The following is a 21,640-nucleotide window of genomic DNA, read 5'->3' on the forward strand; positions in this document are numbered from 1 at the left end:
TTGTTGTTTTTTTTATGGAAATGTTTTGTCTACCTCCACCTTCATACCCTGCTGGACTGATCCAGATTACAAACGGCAAATTAGGAAAACATACGATAATATTGGCACAACATGACAAAATATTGTTCAAATTTCAGAACAGAGCAGCCACAGTTAGTCCATGGACAGAAAAACTATCACAAACTATTCAGAATTTTTCATGCAAAGATGACAGGAATATTTTTTCAGGAGTTTTATAGTCCAAACGATTTATTCTAGAAAATCAACAGATGAACTAACAATAACAATAATCAGTAGTTGCAGCCCTGTTTCATGACAGCTGCTGGCTGGACGTTTTACAGCTGTTAAATTTAAACATGAAAATAATTATTGTGCTGAAATGGTAGGCTGGGAGGATAAGCAGGTTTGTATTTATGTATTTGTATGTTTATATACACAATATATATATATACACACACACACATATATTTGTATGTCTATATATATATATAGACATATATATGTATATATTTTATGTATGTATGTATATTTGTAAAGATATAGATTGTCTATTATGAGAACAAGTCTATATATATGACATATACTAAAATATGTCTATATATATATATAGACTATAAAAATTATGTATGTGTGTATATATTATATATATATATGTATTTATATCTATATGTGTGTGTGTATATATATATATATTGTATATATATGTCTATATGTCTATATAATATCAATATATGCATATATTTGTATGTCTATATCTATATATATATATAATAGAGGAGCGTCTTCTTCATCCAGCGTCACGTGACCTCGCCTGACGTCAGCGGCTGTCCGAGGATCTAAAGATGGCGCCCGCGGAGCATCTCTCGGTGTCTCTCCTTCTTCTCGCCGCGCTGAGCGCGCTGAACCCCGCGAGCTGCGACGAGCAGGTGCCGCTGATCCTGTGGACGAGCGGAGGGTGAGAGCTGCTCCATGCGTCTGTTATTCTCACGGGTTCTGACGCTCTGACTGCCCGTCAGCTAACGGTGAACGGGGAGCTGCGTCTTTAACGGAGCCTCCGCAGATCTCTGCTATATAAATAATGCTCATGATATATAAATAATGCTAATGATATATAAATAATGTTAATGATATATAACGAGTCCTGATCTTATATAATGAGTCCTGATCTTATATAATGAGTCCTGATAATTACATGAACGGAACATGAGACGTTCGCGTTATTATTCTAACGGACGACAGGTGCCGCGTCACCTGACGTCATGAAGCTGTCTGACCGTTATTAAAGACGTCATGACGTCATACACCTGCCTGTGGAAAGGTGTCCTTCAGAGTAACTGAGTACTTTTACTCGAGTACTGCACTTGAGTATAATATTTAAGGTATTTGTCTCTTTATACTTGTACCCTCCTACATTTACCATATACATACATAAATACGTCTTTACTACAATAACAATAATAATAATAACAATACTACTACTAATAATAATAATAATAATAACAACAATAATAATAACAATACTACTACTAATAATAATAACAACAATAATAACAACAATACTACTACTACTAATAATAATAATAACAACAATAATAATAACACTACTACTACTACTACTACTACTAATAATAATAATAATAATTATAATAATAACAATACTACTACTACTAACAATAATAATAATAATTTAAAGTCACTGTCCACACAGCATGGTACTTCTAATAAAGTGAGCCTCAGACAGAAGTCTGAAAGTTTTACACTTGTTGGTTTCTTTTCATGGAACATGAAGCAAAACTAGAATATTGGCACCTCATCATTTACATGATTTCATGAAGCCTTTGTGATCGATCAACTTATTTCAGGTTTGACTGACGTTCTGCCAAATATGAAGCCCTACATTCCTCGGACTGGCAAGGTAGGAACGCTGCTGATCATTATTTAAAATGGATTTGTCACAGCGTCCTGTTTGCTTTAATCGTGGGTCTCACTTGCAGAGAATCAGTCCTGGTGGGGAAACCGTTCAGTGTTAAAGACGTTGTTGAATCCCCCGAGCTGAAAACAAGAGCCAGGTGAGACAGAAAGAATTAAACGTGTACTAACGCTCCAATAATGTAACTTATTTCATTATTTTACCACAAGAATGGTATACGGGTATCTGAGAAAAAATGTAGTTTACAGGTATTATCAGGTCTAGTTGGCATTACAGTTGTGAGATAAACAACATAAATAATGTAACAACGTTCCTTCTTTACTTTTTTGCCTTCAGTTGAAATGAGGAAGACTTTGACACTTCATCCAGGGGGAGTTCCAGAGCTTGAAAGCTCAGGCCGAGGCCCTCCACGGGCAGGTACAGACCAGACCTGAGCCCCTCAGACTCCTCATGACTGATGATCCTTTACTCTAAGCTGAGGGTAACACCTTTACGACTGGAAGTCCACAAGACTGTTTGTTTTTTTACCTCTTACCGCCATTGTCTCCCTTCCACAGCCAGATGTCGAACACACAGTCACGACAACTTCACAACGTTTTGAGTGACGTTTGTTTGTGTGGATCATTATCGAGGGTCATTTCCAGGAATGCTGATGCAACGAAACTCACTAATTGTTTTTATATTTAATACAGTAAAAGCATCGTTTAGTTGCTGTCTCCAATCCACTGCCACCCAGAAATAAAATGGATGCTGTGTGACCTCCAGCTGACAGGTTCAGTAGATGAAAGTATCACAAGTGTTTACTCCTCGGACTGTATCTCAGTTATTCTCCCACCAGCCATGCCTCATGATTTGGTGCAGTGCCAATGCAGGAAGTGCTTATGTAGCTGTGGAACATGAACGTGGATGGAGGTGTAGCACGCAGCAGACTAGATTTTAACGTTTATTACCGTAACATAACCTTTAAGTTATAACTCTTGAGATTTCAGTTTCCTTTGGGTCATCGGTGAAAACAGGATGTGCGGTTTGATATCAGGAACACAACAGACGAGCAGCTGGTGTATCTGTTTACAGCGAGCCAAACAATCTCAGGTTGTTTTAATAAAGACATTCATTTATTTATTTTGCCCAGCGAACGCCACCTGATTTCATGCTGTACGCGGACAAGTAAAGCAAACAACTGCAGGTGAAAGGTGTAGATACCGTGTTAAGGTCTCATCGCTCCGTCTGCCTCCAATACATTTAACAAAGACTGTTTTGATGAACGATCTCCGTCCGCACTCACCGCGCTGGCAGATGCATTGTGTTTCCTTTGGCTGCTTCACAATAAAGCACAGATTGAATGCTTTATTAAAAAAAAACTCTTGACCAAGAAATTGCAAAAAAAAAATCAGGCAGGTAACTTTAAGATTATAACTTAAGCCAAGTGTTTTATTTGCCATAACCCCGACCGACCTGAACCACACCACAGCTGGCATGCACAGCAAGAATTTAAAAAACTTTTGGTGTTTGGATGCAAAGGAAAAGTTTGCATCCAGCTGTTACCTCATTTTAGGAGAACTTTACACAAAGCTGCTGTTTGTTTAAATACTAAATATTAGTATGCACAATATGCGCATGTAGTGATCTATAGATTCATGATTTGTTTAGATATGAAGTTGATCTGGAAGTCAGAGCTGTACTGCATGGTAGACTTTATCAGAAAGAGGCATGCAGAGTAAAAGATAAACTATGATGATGATTGTGCTGTCATATGATTTGCTTTATCGTGTCCATGCAGCTTTAAATCTGTCCACAGTCCTGCCCTCTCTCCCGTTAAGCTTTTCTTTTTCTGATGAACAGTCAGTTTTCTGTAGATCTTCAGCCTCGGACTGTGACCCCATTGCAGATGTACATAACTTATTTTATCACTGAGATCAGCGGCTTTTATAACGGAGGGAAGGCCACGGCAAGTGATGCGTGGTTATTTATAAAAATGTATCGCCTTACTGTGATGGCCACTCTTTGCACTGTACAGAATGTGAACTCCAATAAGTATTTGACTTTTCTAAACTTTAGTTGTTTGTTGTTGTTTTTTTAGGGAAATGTTTTGTTCCTCCACCTTCATACCCTGCTGGACTGATCCAGATTACAAACGGCAAATTAGGAAAACATACGACAATATTAGCACAACATGACAAAATATTGTTAAAGTTTCAGAACAGAGCAGCCACAGTTAGTCCATGGACAGAAAAACTATCACAAACTATTAGAGTTTTTCATGCAAAGATGACAGGAAATATTTTTCAGGAGTTTTAGAGTCCAAACGATTTATTCTAGAAATAACAGTGAACTAACAATAACAAAATCAGTAGTTGCAGCCCTGTTTCGTGACAGCTCTGGCTGGAGGTTTTACAGCTGTTAATTTAAACATGAAATAAATTCTTGGCTGAAATGGTAGGCTGGGGGATAAGCAGGTTTGTATTTTATGTATTTGTTGTATATATACAATATATATATATATACACACACACATATATTTGTATGTCTAAATATTATAATATAGATATTGTATAATATTTTTTTCTGTCTTATTAATATATATAATGTGTATAGAACACACACACACACACACACACAACACGCCTACTAGCGGCACGCAGTCGGGTCGCGAGTACGCGACGGGCTCCCGACGCTGGGCCACGAAATTACAGAAGCCCGCCCTGACGGAAGCGACACAGCGATATCCCGCCGTGGCTGCCGGCGGGCGCCAGTCTCGACAGCGGGCCGGCCGCGCCGGTAGGCAAGGCGGCGCCCGAAGTAGATACCTCGCAGTTCGGAAGTCCCGAGCACCACTAGTGCGGTTTCCACGCGCCTCGGGGCGAGCCGAGCCTCTGCCCAGAACTGAAACTAAGAGAGAGGGTGCGGCCAGTGGAGGAGGAGGGAGGTAAGGAAGAGTAGGGAAAGATTGAGAGACACAGACAAGCTAGCGGCAAAATAAACGGAAGGGGTTCTTGGCACGGCTGATGCTACGATGAGCGCCATGGTCGCGAGTGTCGCGCTAAGCTGTTTATGCCCGGACTGGGCGGCGAAAGGGGGGCGTCGTAAGCACCGAGGGCCTGACGTCACGGCTGTCCTGATCTAAAGATGGCGCCCGCGAGCATCTCTGCGTGTCTTAGTCCTTCTTCGCGCCGCGCTGAGCGCTCGCGGTCGTCGCGCGGAGAGATCTGCCTTCGGCATCTAGCGAGAGAGCTTAGAAAGGCCAGGAGGAACTGCCGCGATGGTATGCAAACGATGGGCCTTAGGCGCGGCTAAACCGCAGAAACTATCCCCGGGCGGGACGACTGAGAAAGTCCGTGTCGCGGGTGGTGGGGTACTGGTTCTCGGTTAGAGCCGAGCTCGCCCGATTCGGCGGCGGGAACAGGCAGCGAGAGTAGTCCCGCTAGGGCAGGAGGGAGCAGATAGGTCGGGAGGAGGAGAACCGAAGGGCAAGGGGAAAAAAAGGGTGAAGAGCCTCCAAAAAAATGTGTCGTGGAGTCATCGAGGCTCCTGGAGGTCCGAGCCTGCGACCGAGCCTCGCGGCAGACAGAAGAGTCGCTTGACGGTCGTCGCCAGCGGGCGGCTGCACGCTACCGGTTAGGCGAGTGTGCGAATGTATCTAATAGTGACTCTGACTGCCCGTCAGCTAACGGGGAACGGGGAGCTGCGTCTTTAACGGAGCCTCCGCAGATCTCTGCTGGCGAATGAACCATAATATAATGGAAAGCTAATGATTAAATAATGCTCATGATATATAAATAATGCTCATGATATATAAATAATGGTTTAATTAATAATTGCTCATGATATATATGATCCTGATAATTACATGAACGGAACATGAGACGTCGCGTTATTATGTCTAACGGTCGACAGGTGCCGCGTCACCTGACGTCATGAAGCTGTCTGACCGTTTAAAGACGTCATGACGTCATACACCCTGCCTGTGGAAAGGTGTCCTTCAGAGTACTGAGTACTTTTACTCGAGTACTGCACTTGAGTATAATATTTAAGGTATTTGTCCTCTTATACTTGTACCTCCGTACATTTACCATATACATACATAAATACGTCTGTTACTACAATAACAACAATAATAATACAATACTACTACTACTACTAATAATAATACTACTAACTACTAATAATAATAAATAACACAAAATAATAACAATACTACTACTACTACTACTAATAATATAACACAAATAAATACAATACACTACTACTATAATAATAATAACATAATAAAACTACTACTAATACTATAATAATAAAATAATAACAACAATAATAATACAAACTACTACTACTACTAATAATAATAATAATTATTATAAATATAACAATACTAACTACACTTCTAATAATAATAATAACAACAATAATAATAACAATACTACTACTACTATACTACTACTAATAAATAATAATAATAAAAATAATAATAACAATACACTACTAATAATAATAATACAACAATAATAATACAATACTACATACTAACTACGATAATATAAAATAACATACTACTACTACCTACTACTACTAAAATAATAAAAATACTACTACTACTAACTACTACTACTACTACTAATAAAATATAATAATAATAATAATAAAAATAATAAAACAGACTACTACTCTAAAATAATAATAAAATAACAAATAAAAATAATAATAACAATACTACTACTGCTACTACTACTAATAAAAAAAATACTACTACATACTACTACTAATAATAATAATAATATAATAATAAAAATAATAATAACAATACTACTACTACTAACAATATAATATAATAATGTTTATAGCTCTTAACCAGTATGAGAATGATTAGTTTATATTTAATTTGCATTAAACTATGGGCAGTTATCTGATGACACTTTAACGCTTCATAATATTGACAGATAGCTCAGTGCAGTCTGCAGTCCTACAGCAGCATCACTGACGGATGGTTCAGGACTCACCTGAGCAGGGATGCAAAAATTCTGGGAGTTTTTAAAGTTGTAAACTTTCCATGGGAATAAACCGGGATTTTACCAAATTGAAGGTCGGCCCTTTAACAGGGAACTTAAATACAGCTGCACGAAAATATATTTCAGCATAATTTTGTCTAAATCAACCAGATTTCATGCAGGTCCACTTGAATATCTGCTCTTTCTCAGTCACATGCACATAGCACACTGCTTACTGCAGGGCTACTGAGGCCACGCCCCCTACCTGCACAGGTGATCTCTGTACCTGGACCACACTTTAGAGCCCAGAGCACACAGAGACTGTTGAAGACACATTTTTCTGTCATATAAAGGAGGAGCAGGGTTTGTGTTTAGTTTTTTGTCCTGCTGATGTTCACGTTCAGTTCCACTAGAGGTCGCCAAAGCCTCACAGACTGTGAAGTCTTCTTGCTTTTGAGCGGTGTAAGGAAATTAAAAATATCCGCAGCATACATTGTACACAGTGTGTCTGTTTCTCGAATCAAGTTGATATAAAGATGTAGAGTTAAATAAATGTGACAGGATCAGGACTCAAACTACACTCACAGAGCTTCACTCTCTGATCAACACAGTTAAAACAACGAACACTGAATCTGTCGGAGAAGAAGAACTTTAAGTCTGTGTGTCTGCTCTCCATCAGGGTCTCTCTCCCGAGTCAGTCCCCTCCGACGGCGGGTCACATCGTGGAGCAGCAGCAGCTGGCCTCTTACCTGGAGAAAGCTCTGAATGTGGGGCCAAGAAATGTAGTGCTGTTCCTTCAGGACAAGGTACACACACACACACACACACACACACACATTTTTAAATGTTTATTCTTTTTGTTACATCACAAGTATACAGGGATGTTTAATACATCCGTGATCAGAACACGTTGAACAACATTAACAGTTTCTGTGTGTATATCTTTGCCTGTTGTTGAATCTGAGATTGTCTGTGCTGCTCTCCACCCAGATGAGCATAGAAGACTTCACCATGTATGGAGGAGCTTTTGGAAACAAGCAGGACAGTGTTTTCCCCAACCTGGAGGTGAGATGACGTGATGGAGGTTTGGATGTGACGTTTCCATTGGCTGAATCACGCTGAATGTTTTCGTCTCTCGTGTCTGTCAGGGGGCTCTGATGTCCTCGTCCTCCCCTCTGGTGTTACCTGCTGTGTCCTGGCCTGCCTCCAATGCAGTGATCGGCCAGCTGCAGGACCAATTAGAAACCTCCCCTCTGTACATGGACCCAGAGACACTAAGCCAGCTGAGACTCAACGCCTCCTCAGCCGCCCTGCTGGTGTTCAGGCTGCCGTACGGCATCGGGTAGGTACACCATAGACCCAATCAGAGAGTGAGCGTCACAGCTGATACGATCATGTGATTTAAGCCTCAAGCACGCTGTGTCGCGCAAAAAGTCGTAAAAAGCAGATGTGACAGGTGTCATGAACATTTAAACAATTTTTTTACATTTTAAACATAAAATAACAATAATAAAAGACAGGATGTCAAAAAAAATGTTTAAAAAGTCGTAAAAAAAACATCGTACAAAAAGTCATTTAAAAAGTCACAAAAAAGTTTTTTTGTTTGTTTTTTTTACTTCCAGATGTAAATATGAGAATCTTTTTTTTTTAAATTTAAATGTTTAAATGTAATACAACATTGGCAACATAAAATAACGACAATAAAAGTCAGGAAAAAAAGTTAATAAAAAGTTAAAAATGCTGGAAAAAACGTTGGACAAAAATATCGTGCAAAAACTTACTTTCAGACGTAAATAGAATTAAATTAAAGAATGAATTTTCAAAATAAAATAAAAAAGTCAAAATGTTTAAAAATGTGATGGTTTTTCATGTTGCGATTCAAAGCTGTGATGTTATCCATATTCCGGTCCAATCATTGCTGGCAGCTTTATGGGGCTTTGCACGGCTGTCAGCGTTTTCTGCATTCCTCGATGAACCAGTGCAATGCCCGATCCAATCAGCAAGACACTTGTCATCAACATTCCGAATAGGTAGATATCTTCAACGTCCTCCACAGAACGAGCCGCCAGACACACGACCCGCCACTTCTCCCAGGCGTCCACGAGTAACCAGCTGCAAACGTTACGGCAGGACATACAGGTTCCCCCGAACCCGGGCTCCTTGTTGAGAAGATGGTGTCAATTGCGCTTAGAGACCAGTTGATCAAATCCATGATGCTTTGATTAATTTGGAGAGCAGTGCAGAGAGAGTCTCTTTCAAAAGTATAGGACAAAAGACTAGACAGAGACAAGAGGAGCAGAGCAGGCGAGGCCAAGGGGAGGAGAAGAGGAAAAAATGCGACCGCCTTCGTTAGGAGCCAAACGAGAAGCATAGACTCACCTCAGCTAAATCCAGCGAGGAGGCTTTATTTCCTCACTCCTCTGACTTTAATTCTTCTTACAGAGCCGATCTGATGTCTGCAAAAGAGATTCTCAGTGGAAACGGTGAGTCTGCCACATCACACAGCGCTTTGCATGGGATCATTTGCTGAGTGACGCCATGCCATTAAGTGAACATGTTGTTTTTCAGATGAGGTGATTGGTCAGGTTTTGAGCACCATGAAGACTCAGTCTGTCCCCTACACTGCCATTTACACAGCCCTGCGGCCCTCCAGGGTGAGTCTGTGCTTCTTAATGATGTGTCTCTGTGGCTGTGCAGCAAGTTTTCTGCTCTGACTGTCTGTCCTCCTCTATACAGGAGGCGGCGTCTCTCTCTATGGAAGCAGGCCTGGGTGGAGGTCGATCTCTCCTGCAGGCCAGAGGTGGATACAGGGAGAGAGAGAGAGAAAGGGAGAGGCAGCGTAAGACCAAGGAGAAAGCCGGGATCTACAGTCCAGTGGAGTTCAAGGTGGAGTGGCTTTGTTACACTTTGTCTACCGGTGTTGGTGTGAGAACAGACGTACGAATGACAGAGACACCGTTGGCCTGATCACAGGTCAGTGCAGATCAACAGGAGAAGTTTCATGTGATTTGCTTCTTTTGTTTCTCTTGCCACAGGAGGGTGAAGACACCTGCATCCTCCTGTGGGCAAAAGGCCTGTCAGTGAGCATGCTCCGGAGCGGCCGCTGGGAAGACCATGACCTGACACCATCTACCTTCGGGGAGGGTGTCAGCCCGAAGCTGCACGGCTCAACCTGTGACAAAACCAAAGCGAGGTTCTGAACTTTAATGATGAGTTGATCTACGTGAATCATTTCCATCGTTTTCGTGATTCATTGTTTTGTGAAACCTGTACATTATGATTTCCACGTGTCTTTGAATGTTCCGAAAAGTCCAGTTTAATCAGTTTAATTTTTTATTCTTTGCAGGTTGGTTCTTAATTATGAGTATGTCCTCAGCCACCGCAACTTCAAACTGATGTAAGTCTACACAACATATAACACACACACACACACACACACTTTATGCTTTGGATTGGCGATAAATAACAGCACACATGAATGTGTGTGTTTCCAGCTTTGTCATGAGTCAGCGTCACTACCAGGTGTCTGCACGCCGCTGGTTCACACTAGATGCCGTGGAGCTCGAGTACGACGGGATCAAAGCCACATTTAACGGCAGCAGAAACATTTACGCCCCCGCCGAGTACTCGTACCGCTGTGACTCCATCACCAACTTCCGCTGGCCTCTGCTCATCCCGCGCTCATCTAAAGATCCAGCCAATCAGTGGAGGGTCTCTTTTGAAGACTTTCAGGTAGGATATTGATGTGTTTTTTTTGTTGGCCTCATAATCAGGGTTGGATGTGATATATTCAGGTGTCCTCTGTTACCGTCCCCTCCACAGATCCAGGGCTTTAACGTGACCGGCAGCGAGTTCTCGTATGCCAGCGACTGTGCAGGCTTCTTCTCGCCTGGTATCTGGATGGGTCTGATGACCAGTCTTCTCATGGTTCTCGTGCTCACCTACGGTCTGCATATGATCATGCAGCTGCGCACAATGGATCGCTTTGATGACCCCAAGGGCCCGGCTATCTCCGTGCCCCAAACGGAGTAACAGCTGGCTTTACTTTCCACCTTTCATCCTTTTCTGTCCTTCTCTTACTGCGATGCTTCCTCTCCCACGCTTTACATTCCACCCCCTGTTCATCTGTAGTTGGGCATTAAACAGAATAATTAGTAGTGTTATCATAACAAGTCATCACTGCAATGATCATTACATTTGGATCCTGAGACTGAAGAATCTAGTTTTCAGACCTCTTCGGATTAGCGTTTCAGTTGAGTCACACTTATCAGCATCCGTTACACACAAGGTGTTTCAACCACACGTGAAGCTGTTCACGGATTTCCAGAATCCTTCGTTGGTTGGAGAGTAACAAAGTCAAATGTTAACTGTGTGATGTAGCAGCACTAACACACTGCGCTACCACATAAAGAACAGTGTTAGTGCAGTTACAGATCAATCTGCTGCTCCACGCGGGACTCAAATTGTGATTCCCAGTCAGGGTGTAAAGGGCACCTTGAAAAAAATCTTTTATTGTGCAGCAAACTGAATGTTTTCATCCAGATGTTCAGAAGAGTCTCTGGGATTCTGGAAATAACCTTCAGAACAACATGTGTAGTTAAACCGCCTTGTGAGGTTTCTCACGCATCAACAGATGTAATGCTAATACACGAGAGACAAAATACATTTTCCCCCATGAAAGGGACACAAATAACTTCTGAAAAATGAATTATGAAATGCTATTTATTGTGTTTATACTTGTGTTTGTGAGTAGACAAGTGAAATGTAGTTGTTGAATGAAGGGATCACATTTTCTGTGCGGACAATAGATGAATTCTGTCCATTATATTTACTGTTATCTTCAGTATGGATGAACGAGCTGATGATTCAGATCATCTCAATGCAAAACATAAACGGACCATTAATGAACAGCATTAAACGTCAGGCAGTTTGTGAATACTCTTCATGGCTGTCCAAATGTGAGCTTGTTTTCTGTCACATTAACATGAACACTGTATTTATTTGTCAGCTGATGTGCACTGATCTCAATGTGAAATTATTATTTTCCTGTTTGTTAATTTATTTTGTTGTTGTTGAATGAATATCAATGATGTGAGGTCCTGAATATGGTCCTGTGTCGTGCTGCTGATATGACCCCAATAAAACATCTGTGAAAGTTTGGGCTTCATTTGATTTTATGTTTAATACAAATAATCATTTATTTAGGGAATCTTCTGGTGGGGTGGTGGTACAGGACCCAAAAATGCAGAGGAGCCGACTAGGAAGTTGGAGCAAAATTCAGGTAAATAATCAGTAGAAAATCTCAAATAACAATTTCTCTCAAGTAGACTGGCTGATCTACCGCAATGCGGTGACAATCTGCCAGTGAACATGCAGGAGGCCAGCCTCTAAATACTGCTCGAGAAGACGGTGATTCGATGCAGGTGTGCGCCAGTCAGCTCCACAACCACCCAGCAAACCACACCCATCTCTGCAAAGAGAGCACATAGAGCCCAACCCCCAGCCTCAACACACCACAAATCTATTCAAACGAACCTTGCAGAAGTCAAACTGAGGCTGGAACATCTGTCTCCAGTGAGACATTTCAGAATCAGAATCGTTTGAATTGAAAACAGTGATGGAAGAGCAGAGAATCTCTACAGGTTTGAGCACGTTTAGCTCGAGATTGTTCTGACCGCACCAGCAGACCAGCCGCTCAATCTCCGTCTGTATGCAGACTCGTCACCATCCTGGATGAGGCCGATGACCGTTGTGTTGTCTGTGAACAGACATCCACTTGCATTGCTCTCATATCACTCATCAGATGACACACCACTATGTCTGTCATTTCCACCTCCAGCTGAACCTCACAAAAACTGAACTGCTGGTCCACCCAGCTAAACTACACACCATGACATCAACATCATAACTGACAGGGAGCCAATGTTGATCTCTCGCTCTCTACCCCACCAGGGTAGGAAGAAACTTATCAGTCATGATCGATGACCAACTAACCTTCTCTGATCACGTTGCCTCAGTTGCCCGGTCGTGCCGCTTCAAACTTTACAACATGATTAAAGTCAGGCCTTACTATGTAACACAACATGCTAACCAGTTCCTGATACAGACGGGCCTCCCAGCCTGCACAGTGAAACCCTTTCAGATGATCCAGAACGTGGCAACGTGCCTGGTCTACAACAAAAGGTCACGTTACCCTACCACTGCTCATCAAGCTCCTCTGGCTACCTGTGGCAGCCTCCGGTTCTTGAACGTCCTCATACAGACATATGTTACCTCCTCCTGGCTCTGCCACCCGTACGCTCAGGACGATCCAAACTTTCACATAAAAGTATTTGTCTAAAAGAAGTCAATTTTAAGGTATTTTAGAGAATTACTGCAAAAAAGAACAAATAATTAAAAAACCCTCAGACATATAAACTAGAGAGCTGAGCTACTTTTGATATTTGAGTGTAATGACACAGAATATTATTTGATAGAGACAGCTAAAGAGTGACACAAATGTGGGTAGAGAAGAAGAAGAGATACTTTATTAATCCCACGAACGAGGAAATTCTTTTTACACTCTATTTTATTTACATGCATTTTAACCCAGATACACACACATGCAGTACAAGGCATAGACAGGCAATTTTGGAGAGAGATGGTGGAGTGATGGGCATCCCCCTGAGAAGCATCCAGCGAGCAGTTGGGGGGGGATCGGTGCCTTGCTCAAGGGCACCTCGGCAGTGCCCAGGAGGTGAACTGGGTTCCTCATTTGGTCCATGCAGGACTTGAACCGGCCACCCTCCGGTTCCCAAGCCGTCCCAATGGACTAAGCTACTGGCGAAATGGGGAACGACATGCGGGAAAGAGCCACAGGTTAAAATAGGTGTTTTACTTCAGAATTGACTCTACAATGGACTCATTGAACAGCATTTTGACAGCAAAAACACAGGTGTACTTGGTTACTAGGGTTAGATTAGATTTGTCTATCATGCCCAAAGGAACAATTTCCTTGTGAACAAAATACACTAGTAATAATAACAGAAAGAAACAAGGTAAGCTGATGCAAATGTGAATCACTGCCAAATCATCTGTTAAAGACCTCAAGAGGTACACTGGAACATTGGACATATTAGAAGATTGGAAGACTTTAGGGTGTCTCTAGTAACTTTAAGCTCAGTTAAAGTAACATAGATACCTTCAATAAACTACATAGAACAAATAAAATATTGTTACATTCATCACATATGAAATTACTCATTTACCCCTTTAAATATATTCACATCAGCATGAAATGATAACCACAATGTAAACATGTTCAGAGATATTGCAGCATTATTCACTTCAGTTCACTCTCATAACCTTAATATCACCAATGCTTTCTTTAGCACTCGGATAAACAAGGGTAGAATAGCAGCAGAGCAGCTAAATGCACATTTCTCCCCGTTGCTCGGTGTGTATGAAGGTGAAGCTCGCCAGTGTCGGACCTCGTAGCAGCTCTCCAGATGAAGACAAGCGGTTAGCCTGTTAGCCACAGAGCTAGCATTGGCAACGACAAGCTGTTTTTTTCCATCGGATAATTGACTCGTCTCACCGACACAACTTCTCTCCTTTGCTCCGTCACTCAGTGGGTAAGTGCTCCGACTCTTTTTCCTCCTTTTCACAGGTAAACTCCGGGTTTCCCTCCTGTTTTCTCTCCTCTTTTAACATGCAGCGGCCTGCGCTTTTCTGGCTGAAGTCGGAAAGGCCCGGGACAACAGCGCGCTTTGCACTTCGCTTTTCTGGCTGAAGTCGGAAAGGCCCGGGACCAGGGCCGGTCCTAGCTATGGGCAATGTGGGCAGCCGCCCAGGGCGCATTCTCCGTGGGGGGCCACAACGCCCGAAAAAGCAAAAAAACCTCGGTAATTTTCGATACTGCTGCATTAAGTTAGCGGAGTGGCGCCCCGGGAGCGGGTGTTGACAAGGCAGAGGGGGGCGTTGGACAGACCGAGGGGCGCACACATCCCGGGGCGCAGGCGCATCCAGGGGCGCACGGGCGGCCGTTAGGGCGCACGAGAAAATGTTCGCCTCGGGGGGGGGGGGTTTCGCCCAGGGCGCAAATGTGGCCAGGACCGGCGCTGCGCGCTTTGCACTTCGCTTTTCTGGCTGAAGTCGGAAAGGACCGGGACAACAGCGCGCTTTGCACTTCGCTTTTCTGGCTGAAGTCGGAAAGGACCGGGACAACAGCGGCTTTGCACTTCGCTTTTCTGGCTGAAGTCGGAAAGGACCGGGACAACAGCGCGCTTGGCACTTCGCTTTTCTGGCTGAAGTCGGAAAGGACCGGGACAACAGCGCACTTTGCACTTCGCTTTTCTAGCTGAAGTCGGAAAGGACCGGGACAACAGCGCGCTTTGCACTTCACTTCGAGACGACAGGCTGAGCGTGGCTTGCGTAGATTCTGATTGGCTGCTGAAACTAGGTACTAGGTGTGGTGCATTTAATTGTAATGGGAAAATTAACGCTTTAGCGATTGAACATTACAAATAAAGATACTGAGAATATAAACAGTCTCTTTCTTTTGTTATAGCTGAGTGTTTTTTACACCTGGCTACAATAATCCTTGGGGAATGGATGGAGATTCAAAGAAAACTTATTTTAAGTGTTCTAACTGAATAAACGTGATAACCTGAGTGTGAATCTCAGTATTTATACATAAGCAAATGTTATTTAGACATTTTAATATTGTACAAGACAGGGGGTAATCATTTTTCTATGTATAAATTATTTCTGTAGAGTGACATTTGTGTCCACGAGAGCCGTTTGCAAATGTATTTTCATGTTTCTCCCCCTCTTCACTCCAGCTCTGGAACATCCTACCAGTACACACCCATATTATAAATGCACAGTTTAAAATCACGCCACATTTCAACCCTCTTATCTCAACACATATGAATATGATCTACAATGGACTCACTGAACAGCATTCTGACAAGAAAAACAGTGATCAAGTGACACAGTAAAGGTGACAGTTAACTGGCATGCACAATAACAAGACTCCCCCAAAGTGGAATGCATCAGTGATGAATACACGCGAGTTTCCTGCTATGTGAACTAACGAGATCTGCAGTGCAACCAGTCCATTACTGTGTGATACCTTTACTAGAGGTTAAATGACTGTCATGCTTGAAAACAGTTTGTGACCTCACCCAGGTTACAAAGGGGGGCAAATAGAACAGAAGAAACTATTCAGCCCAGACACTGACCATCTGAGTGTGGACTGAGGTCATCCGTGACTTGGCTAAAAAAAGAAAACCCCCAAAAGACACAAGTACACTGAATTCAGTTGGTTAATTCACAAAGTCAGTACGTGCAATCAAATTATATATATAAAAAAGGCAATCTTCAACCATCTACATCGTTGAACTGTATATCCCATAAACACATTTGCCAACATCCTTGGTGAATGGGCTCAGGTAAAGCAGCAGTCTGGCCTTAAATCTCAGTCAATGTGGGGCTCAGCTGAAAAGTGACACAATAGTTGACGGGCTCCACTCTGGTTTAAACAGGGAAGAGTCTTTTTCCTAAAGAGAGGATCATATATATTTAGTGATGTCACAGTTTAATGAAACTCCAAAGTTCACTAACACATGCCTCTTCAGCACAGGACCACAGAGCTCACTCCGGATCACCTCAGGACAGTCACACCACAACTAAATATACAAAAGGCCTCATTAGTTCTCCCATAAGGCAAATACAACACATCTTTCTCATTCAACCTCCCTTACCCGCACAGACACTGCAACCCTGCTACACAACCAGGCTCAGACAAAGAGGCACAATTGCCCCTCACCTGTCCCTATAAGGCGGGGAGCTACCTCTGGCCCCACCTGACAGGGCGGTGCTTTGAATGTGATGCCAGCCCTCAATATTTCCTTGAAATTGCCTGTTAAGCCAAACATTAAACTGCAGCCTGCTGGTCACCTATTTCTAACATATTTTAACAATCTAAACCTGATTAGAATAGAACCATAGGCCACCAGGCTGGACTGAGTTTCTCTCCCAGGCCGTGCTCTGGATGGGGGCTACCTTCTCTTCTGGGAGGGCAAACGTTGCCCTTTCCTGTCTTGGATTATTCTTTTTGTTCAATCACTGTTAAATTATCTCTTATACCACAACTTTATGAACCATTAGCAACTGTCTCCTGTAAGGTACTCAAGTTATTAGAGCCGTCTAAATCCTTTTTGTTTGTTTTAATGAGTTCACATGAAAGCATTTGTCTAAAAGTCAATTTTAAGGTATTTTTGATATTTTAGATAACAGAGCTCTCTAGTTCATTGAGTGCATGACGCAGAATATTATGCAATGCAAAGTTTATTTGTGAAGCACAAAGAAGAGAACACTTCATATGACAGAAAGTTCAATCAAACAAGAGTTCACAGCAGAGAAAATCAATCAAAGGCTAATTAAATAGTTTTTTGTCATTTGGATTTATCTGTTAAGTTAGAATAGGGTAATATTCACACAATATGGACAGAAGTGTATGGACATTAAGTTTGCAGTGCATTTATGAGATGGTCATGATTCATGTGTAATTGTCAGGTGTCCACATACTTTTGGCCATATGGTGGGTTTAGAGTTTGAATCATTTCATTGGTTTCTTGATTATGCCGACATGTGCATTTTGTTTAAAGCACGTGTGTTGTCATTATTTCTCCGCAGCATCTGCAAAACAGATCAAATGTTGACTTTAGACAGATGAATGAAGTTACTGACAGCACAAAAATGTTCTGTAACTACAGAATAACATTTTATAAACCAGCATTTCACACATTGACTACCAAAGTTCATTCTTCACCTTGAAAATAGTTTGACAAACTCTCAACTCAAGGTCCACTTACTACCTTTGTCAGGAGCCTTTAACCACAAGGAGGCAAGTCTAGTACTTTGGCTGTGTAGTACCACAGTGTGAGTCCATCTCCTGGATGCTAAAGTTTAGGCTAACATTAACAGCTCTGTCTTCAAGTCAACATTCAAGTTCATGGATATACTGTATATCTGCATCATTCTTTATATACTCTGTTTTCCAGGACCACAGATTAGTTTGAGCAGAATGAAACAACATAAAGGGTCTTTGAGATACTCACTTTGACATGTGTAAACCACCTCCAGGTACTTATAAGTGCCGCCACAGGGGTCTCCAAATATAGTGTTGCTGGCTTCGACAGCACAGCTGCTTCTCCCATTACAGCTGTGGATGCAAATGAATGTGAGTAAATACAGGTATCCATTCATCTGTATGGCTTTATATGTTCAACAGAAACAATGGGCCGTTGTACCTTTGAGCAACGTGGTTAGTGGGTCTTGAGCAGTCGACCTTTTGGACCTGAGAAGAAGGACGTCCAGAAGAGCATGTGGTCCTGTCCCGGCGTCCATAATTAGCACTGATGACAGTTATAACCTGCCCGTTACCTGACAAATAGAGGAGGGAAATTAATACATCGTGCTGTGTGTTGAAATGCAAACAAAATACAACTATATGTTAAAAAAGAGAAAAATGTGATCTTACCACACTGCAGGTGTGCGAGAAAGGATTCACATGCTATGACACGGTCTGTCAAAGGTAACACTGGGGAAGAATCTGAAAAAAAATGTCTTGTTCTTGTGAATTGGTCAGAATGAGGAAACCTATGCTGCCTCCAGGTGTGGAGTCAGTTAACAGAACTGTAATAAATACATTCATTTAAGACAATGGAGAATTAACAAACAGTGTTTTCTTTATTCAGGTCTTTTCAGATCAAATGTTGACTTTAGACAGATGAATGAAGTTACTGACAGCACAAAAATGTTCTGTAACTACAGAATAACATTTTATAAACCAGCATTTCACACACTGACTACCAAAGTTCATTCTTCACCTTGGAAATACTTTGACAAACTCTCAACTCAAGGTCCACTTACTAGCTTTGTCAGGAGCCTTTAACCACTGTAATAGTAAATTCAATCAACCACTAGAGACGCACATCCTCCCCCCTTCTTAACATTAGATACCAGATCCTTATGTCTGTGTAACTTGTGATGCCTAGACTCAACTTTGCACCTAAATAACAAGATCATCATCATCTCATCAACGGGGGGTCGGCGCCAATCCGTCCATTTACCTGCTGTCATGAACAAACACGTTGCTGCAAGGACTGAAAAAGAAAAAATGCATGTTTAAAGTTTATCTTGTTACTTCTGTGTAAATTCATTCTTTTAATTATAATAAAGGGATTTTTCCACAAGAAAGCAGAAAATCAAATTCAAGCTTCCTGTGTACTCACACAGTGTGGTGCTGAGTCTGGAGCAGAGCATGATGTCAGGAGATCTGGTCTGAAGAGTTGAAGTGATGGTGTTGGTACGAGACAACCAATATTTATTCTGTTTCAAGAGGAAATGCTTCTCTTTATACAAAAAAAGTCACTGTGGGAAAACCCAGAATAACTTCCTTATATGATATGTGATACTTTAATGATGGTTAAAATTAGTTTCCTGCTATGTGAAGTAACGAGATCTGCGGTTCAACCAGCCCATTACTGTGTGATACCTTTACTAGAGGTTAATAAATGAGGTCTGTCTGCTTAAAAACAATATTTCCCTGAAATTGCCTTGTTAAGCCAAACATTAAACTGCAGCCTGCTGGTCTGCCTATTTCTAACATATTTTAACAAACTAAACCTGATTAGAATAGAACCATAGGCCACCATGCTGGACTGAGTTTCTCTCCCAGGCCGTGCTCTGGATGGGGGCTACCTTCTCTTCTGGGAGGGCAAACGTTGCCCTTTCCTGTCTTTTCATTCGGTGGTCTGAATGATTCATTGATAAACTTCATGATGGTCTAACTGTACCATATATAATATTTTAGTAGCCGTCTATGAGACAAGACCTGGTGTGACAGAGCAAGTTTATTCATTTATTAATTTTTGTTTAGCATCTTTCAAATACAGATGCACTTCAGAGTAAATGACATACATTAAGAATGAAACCATCAATCAGTCTATATTATATTATTCATACAGTTTGTAATGTATAAGACAGGCTAAAATAGGCGTTTTACTTCAGAATTGACTCTACAATGGACTCACTGAACAGCATTTTGACAGCAAAAACAAAGGTGAAAGACCTCAAGAGGTACACTGGAACATTGGACATATGAGAAGACTGGAAGACGTTAGGGTGTCTTAGTTTCTGAAAATACTGCATGTTTCAGAGAGGAAGACGAGATAGCAAAAAGGAGACACTTGTCTTCATGACCTGGTTTTGATTCCAGCTTTGCTTTAACTATGCTGCTGGGAACTGGTCAGAATGAGGAAACCTATGCTGCCTCCAGTTGTGGAGTCAGTTAACAGAACTGTAATAAATACATTCATTTAAGACAATGGAGAATTACCAAACAGTGTTTTCTTTATTCATCAGTAATGCTCTTTTAAATAGGTAGCCTACCTGGGACTATCAAGAGACATTCTCTGTGACTAGTTCTGGGCGTGTAGTATTTGTGGTGTTATCTTGGGGTTTAAAGTTGATCCACCAGGATGAGTTGGGCAGAATGTGAGACCGACCCAGGCACTTCTGATGAACTTTGAGAGTGTCTCTAATTCTCCTTGGCCAAGCGTCAATAAATAATACAGCAGACATCAGAGGCTCCTGAACACTTTCTGAACTCCTGACCTCACCATTGACCTTTGACTTCAGGAATTTCTCCACAGCAGTCAGGTGTGTTTCACGTATGAGATGATCAATGATCTCATAGATGTGATCCTCTAAATAGTATTTTAGAAATCTTTCTGAATTACTATTTATGTGAAAGAAATCTACAATTGAGTGTCAAAGATCAATTTTTGAATATTTACTCGATCTGTACTGATTTAAGTCCAACAGATGTTGTGTCACAACGTGGCTTTATTTTGATCATTTGCCAACATGAGAACATAATCTTTGGGGAATGGATGGAGATTGTTAGAAGGCTAAAAGAATGTCACATGTCCCAGCATCAGTAGTCTTACTACACTGTACTCATCTTACTACACTGTACTCATGATGAAGTGACGCAACACTTATTTATTTAACGTGTTCTAACTGAATAAACTTGATAACCTGAGTGTGAACTCAGCAATATATATACATAAGCAAATGTTAGTTTATTTAGACATTTTCATAATTGTACAAGACAGGGGGTAATAATTTTTCTATGTATAAATTATTTCTGTAGAGTGACATTTGTGTCCACGAAGCTGTTTGCAAATGTAATTCTTTCCTCCATGTTTCTCTCTCCCCTCTTCACCATCCAGCCAAGTAAACATCCCTCATCCAATCCACCACACACCTATTATAAATGCACACGTTTAAAATCACATACACCACATTTCAACCCTTCTTACTCAACCACATATGAATGTGATCCACAATTGGACTCACTGAACAGCATCTGAACAACAAAGAAAACAGTGATCAAGTGACACAGTAAAGGTGACAGTTAACTGGCATGCACAATAAACAAGACTCAGCCAAAGTGAATGCATCAGTGATGAATACAACACGCGAGTTCCCTGCTATGTGAACTAACGAGAATCTGCATTGCAAACCAGTCCATTACTGTGTGATACCTTTTTACTAGAGGTTAAATGACTGTTCCATGCCTGAAAACAGTTTGTGGACCCCCTCACCCAGTTACAAAAGGGGGGCAAATAGACAGAAGAGAACTTATAATATCAGCCTAGAAAACCCAACTGAC

At 41.5% G+C, this 21,640-nt stretch overlaps 2 protein-coding genes across 2 annotated transcripts in view; one reads left to right on the forward strand and one right to left on the reverse strand.

Annotated features, from left to right (window-relative positions):
• Positions 1–802: 802 nt before the first annotated feature.
• atp6ap1a (ATPase H+ transporting accessory protein 1a) lies at positions 803–12,070 on the forward strand. Its single transcript, XM_019272504.2, has 11 exons — positions 803–955; positions 7,592–7,718; positions 7,903–7,977; positions 8,061–8,254; positions 9,355–9,395; positions 9,481–9,566; positions 9,649–9,798; positions 9,948–10,105; positions 10,259–10,309; positions 10,407–10,644; positions 10,735–12,070. The coding sequence occupies exons 1-11, from the start codon at positions 843–845 to the stop codon at positions 10,942–10,944; spliced, it is 1,443 nt and encodes a 480-aa protein (XP_019128049.1). The 5' UTR covers positions 803–842; the 3' UTR covers positions 10,945–12,070.
• A 5,728-nt stretch (positions 12,071–17,798) lies between these two features.
• Positions 17,799–21,640, reverse strand: part of LOC104933585 (rhamnose-binding lectin) — a 30,819-nt gene continuing 26,977 nt past the window's right edge. Inside the window, exons 19-21 of the mRNA XM_027275549.1 lie at positions 18,440–18,511; positions 18,210–18,342; positions 17,799–18,121 (exon numbers count right to left, since the gene is read on the reverse strand). Coding sequence (XP_027131350.1) covers positions 17,941–18,121; positions 18,210–18,342; positions 18,440–18,511 — 386 coding nt within the window. The 3' untranslated portion in view covers positions 17,799–17,940. The remainder of the gene's footprint in view (positions 18,122–18,209; positions 18,343–18,439; positions 18,512–21,640) is intronic.

The sequence above is a fragment of the Larimichthys crocea genome, unplaced genomic scaffold, assembly GCF_000972845.2.
Source record: "Larimichthys crocea isolate SSNF unplaced genomic scaffold, L_crocea_2.0 scaffold148, whole genome shotgun sequence".
NCBI classification, from domain to species: domain Eukaryota; kingdom Metazoa; phylum Chordata; class Actinopteri; family Sciaenidae; genus Larimichthys; species Larimichthys crocea.